Source organism: Rhagoletis pomonella, unplaced genomic scaffold, assembly GCF_013731165.1.
Source record: "Rhagoletis pomonella isolate Grant_MI unplaced genomic scaffold, Rhpom_1.0 Rhpom_scaffold_00009, whole genome shotgun sequence".
NCBI classification, from domain to species: domain Eukaryota; kingdom Metazoa; phylum Arthropoda; class Insecta; order Diptera; family Tephritidae; genus Rhagoletis; species Rhagoletis pomonella.
Window position 1 is genome coordinate 37,798,140 of NW_023458563.1, and position 15,092 is coordinate 37,813,231.

Below are 15,092 nucleotides of genomic sequence, written 5' to 3' on the forward strand. Positions count from 1 at the left end.
TTTGTTTTAGTGCAGATCGTAATTACCATAATATATTTAGGTGGTTCTTTTTATGAATATTGAAAAATATTTAATTTTTTTAAATATATTTTACATTGAAGCTAAATGTAACGAATGAAAATTTTTAAAAGTTTACAAATCAAAATTGATCGTCATAAACAAATGTAACAAGATCTTTTTCATGAATTAAAGTATTTTAAGAACAAGTGTTTAACAATAACATGTATTACTACACTACTCCCATCTTCCAAATAATTTCATATCTAACAAATTAAATGTAACGAGTTTCGTCTTGCTGGATGAACTGAATTTATTTGCATCCAAAAATGCGGGCTTAACTCGGTCTATAGAAATATTTACTAATTTATTGTGATAATTAACTTTTAACCACTTCGGAGTCTTTTCTATAACCCGAAATGGTCCTTCATATGGTTCCTGAAAACCTGCTCTTTTCCTATCAATTCTTACCAAAACAAATTTGCAATTATATACATCTTTTGAAATATAAACGAGTGAATTTTTGTGATATGATATTCTTGATTCACAATTTTTGAGATTTTGTTTCAGTTTATACAGTACATCAGATGAATTAAAAATAGTTTCAGACCGTACTACCATTTGCGAAGGAAGCTTTAAATTTTCGCCGTGAATGTCCTCTTTGTAGGATGATCGCAAACCCAACAATACTATAGGTAACTCCTCATACCATGTGCTTGCGTTTCCACTAGCCATAATTGGTGCCTTTAGTTGCCTGTGAAAACGTTTCACCATTCCGCCAACGGGAATTCCTATCAATAACAGTTAAAATAAATTTAAATTCGTGTGATGGGGGAAGAGGTCCAATGATATCCAAATGTATGTACTCAAAACGTCCTTTTGGAATTGGTATTTTCGAAACTTGAGATCTTGTATGTCTATAAATTTAAAATTTTTGACGGTTAACACATTCTTTTGTCCACTGGTTTATAGCTTTGTTTACCCCTGGCCAAAAATATCTACTTGAGATCAACCGACGTGTTGCTTTAACACCTACATGAGCTATATAATGTAATTTCTCAAAACTAATTTTCGTAACGTTTGCGGGACATATGGCCTTGTTGAACTAAGTGACATTTCACACCAAATTTGGATATTTAAAGAGGGTATTGCTATTAACTCTAGTCTATGCCTACAATGATCATCTACTAACAATGTAATTTCTTTATCTTTGTTTTGTTCATCAAATAATTTTCTTAAGTTCAGGTCTGTAGCACCGTCTAACGTGTATGAATAATAACGGGCCAAACCGTTTTGGACTTAATGAACTATTTGAACTATGCACCACGTCTAGAGGAACGATTTTGGTCTATGTTCTCTCCGAAGCTGCTGTTTTCAAAGGCGGACTGGTAGCTGATTACTGCGGCTGCTTTATATTATAACATCTCGATGTTTCCTGTCTTAAAGATTTTTATCTTCCGGATGATCCAAATTAATTTGTTAGGTTCTGCATTACATTCATTCCGAAGATCATGGTTCTAAATTTTATCGTAGTTAAAAATTACTTCAGGCAGGATCGCCAATTTTATGAATATTGAAAAATATTTAAGAGTTTCAAACAAATCCAATCATTTTTTTAAAGTTCGTCGCCATTTTGGATCCACCATTTTGAATTTTGAAAATCTGACGTCAGATTCGTAATCAGCAACCCCAGAAACCTACTGGAAACGTTTTTTAACCATTGACAATGTTTAAAACGTTCAGTATCAACGATTTAATTTCAGTACTTTTTTTTTTAATTTGATTGCAATATTGGATCCGCCATTTTGAATTTAAAAAAATTGACTTCAGATTCGTAATCGGCGACCTCAAAAACTCTCGAGTGCCGGGTTTCGAACAAATCCAATCATTAAAAAATAAATGGACCGCCATTTTGGATCCGCCATTTTGAATTTCGAAAAAACTGACTTCAGTTTCCTAATTACCAACCACAGAAACCTCCTGGTAACAAGTTCCAACCCATGACAATGCGTGAATCGTTCAGTATCAACGTTTTAATTTTACTAGTGTCTTTTCGAGAGCATATTTTCGGGTACTAGACCCATTCTAATTGTCCAAGACAGGTGCGTACTGAGGGGAAAGTTCTCCACTAATATCAGAATAATTACATGTAAAAATCACATTTTTAGCTGCATTTTAACATGCAAAAAATTGAGAACATCAGTGTTTTTATAAAAAACCGACCAACGCGACCTCTAAGAAAACTTTTTTTTTCAAAATAAAAAAATACGTGTCTCTTTCACAAATAACAATAATTTGAGGTAGCGTTTATGAATTTCCAAAAAGAGTGTTTTTATGAACCACTCTAATATACAGGGTGTAAAATAATAACTGTCGCACAGTATTTTTTGAGATATAAAAGGGTCCTTTATAGATTTTGCGAAAGAAGTAGTTTTTTTGTTAATTTTCCCCAGATTTTTCTTAAATTTTATTAATTGGTTTTTAAATTTTAACCTTATTTGGGTTTACCAGCGGTAAACACTTTGAGAGAAAAACGCAAGCGGCACGCAAGTCTTCGTCTGTTACTTTATTACATATCTTCTGTAACCATAGGCTAATTCCCTCCATTTGAGTCCCTTATACTCCCCCTTTTGACCAACATTAAACCTCTTACTCAGCAATCGTGTAGACTCGGAACTTGTGAGGCCATTCATTCGACTAACCCTGTAGTCTTTTTTTTCTTTTTTTATACAAAGTCTAAGAAAACATACACCCGAAAAAGACATGTACTTGTCTCCCAAAGCGGGCAAATGCAAATAAGGATTAGAATTCTAAAACTAATTAATAAAATTTAAGCAAAATACATATTTACAAAGTTAACAATAAAATACTTTTTTTGCAAAATCTACAAAGGACTGTGCGACAGTTATTATTTTACGCCCTGTACGCCATTCATATTGTGGTGAACACTACTTAGTAAGCAAAGTTAAGTGTGATAGGGACCCCTCTATTCTAACAGAGTCACAAAACTTAGCTCATCACTGTTGTGATTTCTAATGCGCCGAGAAATGTGTCACAAAAAATTCGATTTTGAGTGCAAGAAAAAAACACAAAAATTTTAAAATTTGTCTTGTAGCGGCATATTTTTTGCAGCGGCAAGCTTTGAGGCGCAGTAGAAATCACAGCAGTGATGAGCTAAAGTTTGTGACTTTGTTAGAATATGGCTGTAAAACGGTGTAATATTATGATCACGTTGAGCCATTAACTCGAGCTATGGGCCATTTTGGAGTAAAACGTTAAACACTACTAATAAACACGGAGATTACCAAACAAATAATTTTCGTTTAACTCGCTTTAAACACCACTTTTATTTGGAGTTTAAGCGAATGGAACCCTTTTTTACCGAATTTGGATTGTGTCTTTGATAATCCAAATCTGCAAACAACTTGCCGACAGCTAGACTGTTCCCGTACTGCAGAATTTAATCAGAAATAGTCCGAGGTCGTTCCGTGCACATAATTCTAGGATATCAACAATCTAGCTATGCAAAAACCAAAAATGTGGCTCGATAGAACTTTTTGTGCTGATTTAAACCCTACCAAATTATCTGGCTGAAGTAAAAAATAAAGAAGATATCAATGGGTAAAATTAATTTTTTTTTTTTTAATATTTAAATCTTTTCAGCAACATAACATAACATATCGTCGGTGATACTGCAAAAGTTTCTATGTCTATTAATACCCTTGACACATAGATGGTTTCTAACTTGCATCGGAATGCATCTGCAAATCGTTACACCCTAATAAACTGTCTACCTTTGTCTGATGAAGATGAACGATTGCCAGAAGCGATCAGATACAGATAACAGATCAATTAAGCACCAGAGGTAATAAATGACATAGAACGTTTTGCAGTATCACCGGCGATATGCATGGTCGTAGCCAGGTAGGTGCAAGACGCTTGGGTATAAAAATCAGGAAAATATGAAATTAATTACAATTAAAAAAATGGCCATACATGGAGTCAGACCAGATTTACTGCAGGCAAATTGGTTAGCACTTCTAGCACTTTGTTTGGGGTGGTCCTTAAAGTAACCGAGATGCATTAAAACGTTGTTCTTGGACCTTGCTCAGGAGTTTTGGGTAACTTGTCTTTTGAGTTGATGGCCACCATACAAGTATTCCATACAGTAGTATAGGCCTGACTACGGAAGTGTAAAGTCAATATGTAATACGGGTTGTTAATCCCCATCTGATTCCGACCGCTTTTTTATTGGTGTATAATGAAACGTTGGCCTTCTTAACTCTCTCCTCTATATTAGGTTCCCACGTTAGCTTCGTATCTAATATGAGTCCTAAATATTTAACATTCTCCTTCAAAGGCATCTCCACTCCTTTAAAAACTAGCGGGGAGACTGTAGGGAGCCTATGTTTCCTTGTGAAGAGAATTACTTCAGGGTTTATTCCGAGTCCCCTACTTTCTGTGCGCAAAATTTCCATTAGGGTATTTGGGTATTTGCCTTTAACGGCAATTACAAGGTCGCAAGCATAGGCAGTGACGTGGAAACCTCCCCTCTCTAGGGTCAGCAGCAGGGAGTTCGTTGCCAAAGTCCAGAGAAAATGGGAGGGAACTCCTCCCTGAGAAGTGCCTCTGCAGACGTGTCTGCTTAGTGTAGTGTTGCCTAACTTAGCCGTTAGACTAGTAAAGTCTCAATCAGAGCAGCCACGCTAGGGTCAACAACAAAATTTTCTAACGCACCCGTAATGGCGCTTGCACTAATGTTGTTAAAGGCGCCTTATATGTATACAAAAGCAACCAAAGCATAGGGGGCCATCTGATAAGCTCTTTTCCTCCAATCCGACAAGCGAGCGTAAAGCGGTTTCCGAGGATTTGCCTTTCGTATAGGCGTGCTGCGCTGGGGAGAGCCTACTGGTTGGTATCACGCCCCGAAAGTACTCATACACTATCCTCTCTAAAATTTTGAAAATCTTTGGGATTAATGTCGGAGGACATACCTGCCTTGGGTATGAAGGAGACTTTCGTCTCTCTCCAGCCTAGCGGAATATAGCCCATGTTAAGACAGCTTCTTATAATGACTTCGATAAACGCGGAGATAGTAACGCATGAATGCTGCAATTCTGCCGGGTAAATACCATCAAGTCCCGGTGATTTATATGGACCAACAGTTTTAATAGCCCATTCGACTTATGCTCCACCGGCTTGTTGGCTGGGAAGTGTGTATATAGGAGGAGACCTAATTATTCCTTGCTTGTCGTAGTCCATGTGTTCCCTTGACCCTTAAGATAGCCCAGGTAACATGACGACTTTGCAAGAATTCTTCTTAATCTGGCCGCTTCCGTTGTTTCCTCTATTCCCTTGCAGTAGTTTTGCCAGGATTCACGCTTCGCAGTTCTAACTGCTTTTTTGTATCTTTTCAAGTTAGCCTTGTAGGCTCCCAGTCTCGAATGTTCTCGTGGCTCTAGCCCTGTTGAAAAGTGTCCTGTTGAATTCACGTAACGAAGATAAAAATTTTGTCCACCAGGGTGGTTTTGTTTTCTTTCTGTGGCGAACAACCGGACATCCGGCTGCTAAAAAACTATTCATGGCTTTAGTTACCTGATTAACCAATCCGTCCACACGCGTGGTGGGGTCTTGGAGAGGCATCTTTAGTTTTTTGTTGTAACTCCCCTTTGTCTATTGTATATTTCTAAACTCGCTGACTTGGGGGGGTCCCAACATCTATTTTATAGTCAATGTAACGGTGGTCAGAGTAGAAATCTTCAGTCGAGACTCTCCATCTCTTGATGTTATAAGCAAACATGTCAGAAGTCAGCGTTATATCCAGAACTTCTTCTCTGTTCTTTGTTATAAAGGTCGGCTCTGAGCCTAAATTCATAACACTAAGTTTATTTGCTAGAATTAAGTCTAATAATGACTCACCTTTTTCATTAGTGTCAGTACTTCCCCACAGTGTTTTGTGGGCATAAGCGTCACAGGAGACAAGCAAAAGTAGCAGAGGCTACCCAGGAGCTGGTTTTGTGTTATAATTTACCAAAGTGGCAATCCTGATTTGGAGATATATTTTGTTAATAAAGACATTGGGAAAACAGTGTGTATACATGTAGTCTCTGCAAATTTGAAATGAAAAATAATATAAATTTGCATCGCCAAGCAAATTACAGTAAAACGAAAAAACTTTCCAAGAACGCTCTACTTCAAAATTTGATTGAAGAACGCCCTATTTCAGAATTTGTCTGAAAAACACCCTATCTCAGAATTCAGTTCAAAAACTCCCTATCTCAAATGAAAATTTATTGAAAATGGGATGAGATAGGGCGTGTTTTCAAGAACGCCGTATTTTAGAATTTGGTTGAAGAAGGCCGTATTTCAGAATTCGGTTGAAAAATATCCTATCTCAAATGAAAATGTATTGAAAATGGGCTGAGATAGGGCGTTTTTGAACCTAATTCTAAGATACGGCGTTTTTCAACAAAATTCTGCAATACGGCGTTCTTGAAACGTTTTTTGAGATAGGGCGTTTTCGAAATGTCTGCCGAGATAGGTCGACATTCCACTCAAGTGTCGATATGCTTAAGTAATTTTTGCCTAAATAATAATATTCGATTATGAAAAGTTATCTTAGCTTATATATTTAACTAGAGGCATTGCAAGTTCATATCTACATATTTGTGTGATGAATGTCGTTGAGAACTGTTCAGAAATCTGCAAGGATTTTTACAGCACATTAAAGTTCTGAACACATTGAAAACGACCCGAGCACACTTGTGCTCAAGGGTATTATAACTTTGTTCACATAACGGTTGTTTGTAACAGGCAAAACGAATCGAGATAGATATAGACAAAGGTATACATAAATGATCCGAATGAAGAGAGAAATCAATTAAGCGGTGACTGTTTGTCCGTCCGTCCGTCTGTGCACACGATAACTCGAGTAAAAATTGAGATATCTTAACGAAACTTTGTACGTGCACTTCTTTCGGACGTAGGACGGATGGTATTGAAAATGGGCAAAATCGGACAATAACCACGCCTACCTCCCATATAACGGTAATTTTCAGAAATACGAAAACTGCGACATTTTGGTAACTACTGAAGATTATTCACTCAAAATTGATATTTACAATAAATTTTCGACGAAAAATAAGAATGTTATAAATTTTTGGAAAACGGGCGTAACCATGCCCACTTATGGTTACCGCTGCACGAATTTCTTCCAAACTTGGCACTGTTGTTGGCCTTGCTACAGCATACCAAATGGCCGACAATTTTTAATATCGGAGAATAACCACGCCCACATCCCTAATAAGGGTAATTTGGAGAAATACGAAATCTTCTATAAATCAGTAAATCTTAAAGCTAATTTGTTCAAAATTTATGCTTGCAACAATTCTTTACCAAGAAATACGTTTGTGATAAAATTTTGAAAATGGGCGTGGCACCGCACACTTAAGATCACACATATGTATCTCGGTAACCGTTCAACCTATTTATACTAAACTCGGTATGGTTATTGTGCTTGCCACATAAAAGCAAAACGTTGAAAATTATTGGAATCGGACTAAAATTGAGGCCGCTTTTCATATAACGGTCAATTTCAGAAATGCTTGAAACTTCAATATTTCGAAATTTAAGGACGCTAATTACTCAAACTTGATACACCCCGGCTTACCATGTAGCGGTAGCTTTCGGAAAGGTGAAAATCATATATTTAATACTTGCGCCGGGTATTTAATGTTCGGCTCCGCTCGAACTTAGACTTTCTTACTTGTTTTTGTTTTTACTTTTGCTTTGCTGTTGGCTTTGAAAATTCACACAGCCACAGTAAAGTCGAAGCAAATGAAATAAAAACATGAAAGCATTTTCAAACGCTGTCTACAGCTTTACCACCGAACCCAGAATAGCGGTTACAAAATCTTTCGTAACATGCAGAATAGGCCTGAATCGGGGTTAACCTCATTTGACTATTGTTGAATTAGCCTCATAAATTTTTAAATACATTGAACTTTTTGGAAACGAACAGGATTTATTTTGATGAACTTTATTCCTTTATACATATTAGACTGTGTCAAATATAAAAATTTTTTTCGGTCCCATATGAAAATTTCAAATCCAGGCTACTTCAAACTTGTACTTATTATATGTAGTGCTAGCTTTTTCTCGCGAGTTTCACCCACGTCAGAAGGAATCAAAGGGGTCATGTGACTTGTGGTTCCGAAGTTATGGCTGATGAAAAATTCCACGCCTATGTTAAGTGCTTCTTTTACAAACTCATTTAAATATACCTTACTATAAGCACCTACCATAGATATGTCTGCATACCAAATGTCTTGTTTATGTGACTTATGCTTCCGAAGTTATAGCTGGTAAAATATTCCACGCCTTTGGGATTTGCCACGCACTCAGTCTTATTTATATATATACCTTACTATAAGCACCTACAATAGATATGTCTGCATACCAAATTTCGAACTCATGTGACATGGTTCCGAACTAACAGCTGATAAAGAATTCCACGCCTTTGGGATGTGCCACGCCTCTTTTACAGACTAATTTATATATATACCTTACTACAAGCACCTACCATAGATATGTCTGCATACCACATTTCAAGTTCTTGTGAATTAAGGTTCCGAAGTTATTGCTGACTAGAAACTCCACGCCTATGTTATGTGCCACGCCCCCTTTTACAAACTCATTTATGTATACCTTAATATAAGAATCTACCGTAGATATGTTTGCATACCAAAATTAAAGTGCATGTGACTTACGGTTCCGAAGTTAGATCTGATTAAATAATTCACGCCTATGGGCGGTGCCACCCCCCTTTTCCAATACAGCCCATTTTTATCCTTGAGTATGGAATTAATTTTATTTATGTCGACACCAAGTTCCAATGCTCTACCACAAATATTTCAAGAGATATACAACATGAACATTTTAGTTAGTATAGGAGGTGCCACGCCCTCTTTTCCAGTACTGACCATTTTTCTCTATGCCTATAACCTTCCCGGGGTAAAAGAAAATAAGTGTGCGTAGTTTCGTGCGATTCCATGTCGCGGTTCAGAAGTTATAAGGTAATAGACCAACAGATATTCGCTTTTATATATATAGATAGATAATTGAATGCGCTATATGTTTTCTTTATTTGTTATATTTAATTGTTTATTGAAAAAGGTAGCGGTAAAAAATGTTTCATCAAAAATTCTTGGTTTGAAGAGTGCCATAAAAAAATAACTGAGTTGAGTAAGCAGCGATTACTCTTGTTCTATGTTGGACAAAATATACCTGAATCGATTACCAGTATCTCACTAAACAAAATATTTATTAATTTTTTACTATGGGAGTAGGGTGACAAGACGTCCTGATTTATCAGGACATGTCCTGGTTTCAGGGCCGAATTAAATTGTCCTGACTGATTTTTCATTTGTCCTGATTTTTACAAAGCTGACCTTTTAGAAACTTTTTACTGCGTAAACATATCGTTAGGGGCTTTTTTTTGTACATCGTTCACATAATAACATCCATGCAAAACTAGAAAGACCGAAACTGCAATACACGTACAAAATTTTTCGATTGACACACATAAATAGAGAACCACTGTGTCAAGGCACAACGGGCTTGTTGCAGGAGCTGTGGCGAATGAAGATGCCATAAGATATGCTATTAAGTTTTATCCTTGGCATCCTACCTAGTGTACTTAAAGAAGGTGTTGAGCTTTTGTTGGCGACCTTGGAAAGGATTTTCACAGCATCGCTTGCAATTTGCTGCAATTGCCTACATCCCACAACTCTCAACTGAGAACTCTCAATTCTTACCATTGAGGGTAAAAATAATCATTTCAAAATTCAAGTCTGATGGAAAAGAAAGTGATCATGCTAACTTTCAAAAATGCAGTGTCCTGATTTTTCCTTCGCTCACGCACAGTGCGTAGGCTACTGGCTGAGTCAGATAGGGTCGTCGGTTCGAAGCCCGCCGAAGAAGTCTGATGAGGAAATGTAGTGATTTCCGAAATAGCTATCACTTCTACCATTTTTTCAAATTGTTGTTGCTTTTCCAAAATAGTTTTTCATTAAAAACGCCCTCAAGCTCAAAAAAAATCGTTGAATATAATTTTACAAAAGTGAATATTTTTGGGTCATTTATAGCAAACGCAATGTAATTTTAAACGTTTTAAAATTTATGACTGTTATAACAACTTGTGAATAACTCAGTTGTATACTCAACCTTCTAATCGTAAATAAGAAATTTTTTAAGGTAATTTTTTCTTTGTTTCTAGTTACGGTGACATGGTGCCTGAAACTATTGCTGGAAAAATTGTAGGAGGAGTTTGTTCGCTCAGCGGAGTCCTTGTGATCGCTCTACCTGTACCTGTTATTGTATCAAACTTTAGCAGAATATATCATCAAAATCAACGGGCCGATAAGCGTAAAGCACAGCGGGTAAGAATACAATTTATATGTGGTGGATAACTTGAACTCCGCTACAGTACATGACCAATTCCATCTCAAATCATGCAAGCTATCTTTACGAATCACTTGAAAGTTTGGCTGAAAAATGCATAAAAGCAACTTATGAGACTTTTGACCTCGAATACATTTTTTGCGGATGTGGTATCGATGGGACCTCCTCACATTTCATTTATAATGGCATGCCCAACATTTACCAAAATAGATATACCAAAATAGAGGTATTTAGACAAGCTATCTTTAAAAAAAATTAACCAAAAAAAAGATGGCTTTTTTGAAAAAATGAATTTATAATTTTTTATGAAATGTGTAATGTCATCTTAATTTTTTTGTAAAAAAAAGTAAAAGTGGCAGATCGAAAGAACATTACCCATAGCATCGAATAGATATATAATTATTTTCAAATGTCAGTTAAAATACGAATTAGAACAAAAAAATTTCGATTTTTGAGAATGGAAATTTGATGAGTCATTTTTCAAAAGTGCATAAAACATGCAATTTTCATGATATTGCGAAATAAAAAATACCTACGTATGCGCTCATTTACCGAGTAGAATAATATTCTGAAACTTCAGGTATTCGCTGCAGGAGATAGCTGCAGTCGGCTTGCATGATTTGAGATGGAATTGGTCACATATGTTTTTATTTTTGCCGTTTGCACAGAATATTGCCGGGATTTAATTCCCCTAGTATTCTCTTCTAAGTAGTATGTATATAAATACCCAGTGGGAAAAGGTAATGTGTGGTAATGCATAAATTCATGTATAGGCCTCATAGTCTACACATTAGAGGTGTCAAACTATCGATGGTACTATCGATAGTATGGATAGTTTTATTTTTTTGCCCCTATCGATGAGTAGTGATAGTTTTTCTCAAAAAAGGTTAAACTATCGATAGTGCTTGTTGACTATCGATAGTTTAAAATCTCTAGTACAGCCGTTTTTATTTATAATGTCTCCATGTAGCTGCGCGTCAGTTTTTTAAGTTTGTCATTTTTTTATTATTTCTCAAGCAACCTTTAATTGAAAAGCTCCCTTTATATTTAAACGTTGCTTCAAGCCATAAGGCTATGTCTGAAGTAAAGCATTTCTATTATCGGTGTTTGACGTTTGTATGTTTCTTGGCTGTAAACAAATCAAAAAATAATATTACGAAATTTATACAAAATATATCATATTTGAAAATTTATAATAAGAAACAATTAAACAAGGCAACAGTGATTTTGTTGCGGCAAATGATAAAACTGTTTCTGATAAACTTTTGTATGCTGATTATGAGTCCGTAAGCATAAAGTTTCCATCAGCTCCAGATTTTGAGAAAAATGATGTCAAAGTGTCAAAAAATCGCGTTTTTTGCAATATTTTAGAAAGTCTAGCACAAAAAACAAAAGGTGATAGAACCTTTAACTGGGGCTTAAATTAAAGCTATAACTCTCGGCTACTATCCCTGCACCTTGACCTGATGGTCACTGAATGTCATTTATTGAACAAAATAAAAATACTGGAATAAATACTGTGCTATTGAAAAAAATAAATAAGTTTTGCCAAAATCAGTTTTTGCTGTTAAATAAATAACTATAAGTGACCTTAGGGTTAAGGTTCAGGTATGGTATTTTAAGCGATTGTAGTCGAAAGTTTAAGCCTTAATTTCAGCCCAAGTGGAAGGCGGTGGGTACTCAAACTTCGCACAAAATCAGGTTTTGCTGTTCACTAAATGACTATAAGTGACCATCAGGTCAAGGTGTAGGGATGGTATTTTCAGGGATAGTAGTCGAGTCTTCTAGCTTTAATTTAAGCCTAATACCTTTTGTTTCTTTGCTAGAGATTCTAAAATATATTGCCAAAAAAAAACCCCATTTTTTGACATTTTGACCTCGTTTTTCACAAAATCTGGAGCTGATGGAAGCCTTGTGCTCATGGATTCGTAATCAGCACTGACAAGTCAATCAAAAACAGCTGTAACATTTGCCGCCACAAATTTTTTCCCATTTTTGTTGCCATGTGTTATTGATCATAAGTAGCTTTCTTTACTAGGCTCATAATTTTATTTTTAATTGTAAGCTTCAGTAATAGATATGTAAATAAATAAATAAAATACGATAGTAAAATGATTTACTTAGACAGAACTATACATGTTAAAGCAATATTTAAACATAAAGTGAATTTTAAAGTTAAAAGTTACTTAAGAAAACGGCCCTACGTGTGCTTATATTTTTAATATTTAGTTTTTTTTTGTTTTTGGATGCCGTCCCCGTTAATTTGGAACAGTTTTTAACATTACATTGACTAATGAACAATCGTGGTACAAAGCTCAATAAAAATTTTAAAAATGAAATGTTAATAAGCCACAATAACTTTGAAAAATACATAGTTTAGGAAGAGCCTACCTGAAACTATATAATAAAGCAAATAAGCAAATGGATGTATAGAATTGACAACAACAACCACGCTCTCAAGTTTAAATAGCGGCAAATCAGCTGCACTCGATAGTAGTTGGTTGTATAAGGAAAATGATATAGCAACAAGAGTTTACGGGGTGTACATAGCTCAGTGGTTAACGCTTCTGACTTTGCGCATCGATTACGCTACGTCGTTGACTGTTTGAGCTTTTAACCAAAGTCCTAGAGAACCAACCTATTGCTGCACACTGAGGGAAAACAATTTTAGAATTAAAAAAAAAACCTGCTAAATTTAAAAAAATACGCGCAGATGCTTTTTCGTAACTAAGAAGAAAAAAAAACTTAATTTTATGTTCCGTCTGATGGTAATTGAACCGGACCCTCTTTGCTGCAATCAATTGTATCAAGCGTCTTTGCACACTCAGCTACATCCATACATGTAAGCGTGCTTTCAAATGTAGAGTTTGAATTAGCATCATAGCGCGCGATTAGTGCATTATGTCATACCATGTATGTGTGTATGTGTAGTCACCGCTGTGCATGCTTTTCATCCATATTACATATGAAAAAGCATCCGAGACGTGCAAAACGCCATCCGTGCAGTGAAAAATGCTTCATTTTAATACAGGCGTATTTGAATTGAATATTTCCATTATACGTAGTGTATGTATAATGGAAAAATCCATTTCGTTAAAACTTTTCACTAGATTTAAATGGTAATCAAATAAAATTTGTTTATTCTTACAACGCGTTTTTTCTCACTGTGCGTTTACAAAATACATGTAATATTATATGTTACTGCATTGTACTATGTGTACAGTCATATTCAATAGACGCTAATATGTGAACTACTACTACGTTTATACGCACGTATTATTTGCAAATAACAATTTGCAAGATGGTAAATTTTGCCGTATAAACGCTGAGTTAATTTTTTATTTGCAAATAACTAAATCACGGAAATAATTATTGATTAGTGGTACTATTTGCAAATAAGCGCAAGACGCCGCCATTCTTAGGTTTATTTTCCTTTTCGATGGTCACCTTATTGCCTTTTTATAATCAAGATGTTGCCATTTTTAACTTTATTTTCTTTTTCGATGGTCATATTATTGCCTTTTTATAATCAGGCAATATTAAAAAAGAATTTTTCACCATCGAATAAACAGTGAGTTAGGTATTTGCAAATTATTTTTATTTGCAAATAGCTTACGTATAAACGTAGTATACTATTACATTGTTAGTCTGTGTTCATACTTATTACAATCTTGTGTTCACCTCTTGTATATATTACACGCTCTGTTTTTTATTACACCCATCCATATCTCTAGGGTGGGCGCACTATTCTGCCACTTCGTGGTGTGATATTGTTCTATTACATTGTTTCCCTCACTATTCTCATTACTTTCGCTTCTTGCATGACTACTATTATTTTCTGCTTCACATTCATCACTACCAGCTGTATCATACTCGTCCAATGATGAATCATTAGGTTCTGGTATTTCTGAATCATCCACATTACAAACCAGTTCACAACTTTTATTGCTGTTTTCATTCGTACCTGAAGAAGCCATGATCTTAATTGCCTGTAGATCACCTGGATTTGGTACATTTGTCCTAATATTTTCTTCAAAAAACGCTTCACTGGCGTTAAAGTCACAATATTTTTGGCAATAAACCTCCTATTTCGCCTGAAGAAGTTATTAAAGCTGTCCCTGATAATATAGGAGCGATCGTTTACATTTCCTACTACAGTTCCGTAATTCCATTCCCTCTCGCTTTTCTTAAAAATAACGAGATCACCCAAGCTCAATACCGATAAGGATTTCGCGTTCCTATTATAATAAAAGCTTTGTTTCTCTCTCTTTTCTTGGATATTTTTTTTAACGGTTTCCTCTCCTATATGCTTCCTTTCAAGCAATATGTTTGAAATAGGCATTCTTATTTTTAATATTCTACCAAAAAATAATTGCACTGGAGCTAACTCCATGCTGGCCACAGGTATGGTATTATATTCTAGTATCCTGTATTGGTAGTGTTCTATATCATGTGCTTCATAGCACCTTTTAAGTATATTTTTTGCGATGGCTACTCCTTTTTCAGCAAGTCCATTACTTTGCGCATAAAATGGACTTGAGAATTGTAGTATAATGTTAAGCTTGTCAGCAAATTTTTCAAATTCAGCCGAAACAAATGGAGAATTATCGCAGCGCATTGCTGTTGGTAACCTA

General features: G+C 35.5%; 1 protein-coding gene across 10 annotated transcripts in view; it reads left to right on the forward strand.

Annotated features, from left to right (window-relative positions):
• Positions 1-15,092, forward strand: part of LOC118745772 (potassium voltage-gated channel protein Shal) — a 247,371-nt gene that overhangs the window by 113,948 nt on the left and 118,331 nt on the right. For all 10 annotated transcript variants that reach the window (XM_036479429.1, XM_036479425.1, XM_036479435.1 and 7 more), the window contains one exon: positions 10,274-10,436. In XM_036479429.1, coding sequence (XP_036335322.1) covers positions 10,274-10,436 — 163 coding nt within the window. The remainder of the gene's footprint in view (positions 1-10,273; positions 10,437-15,092) is intronic.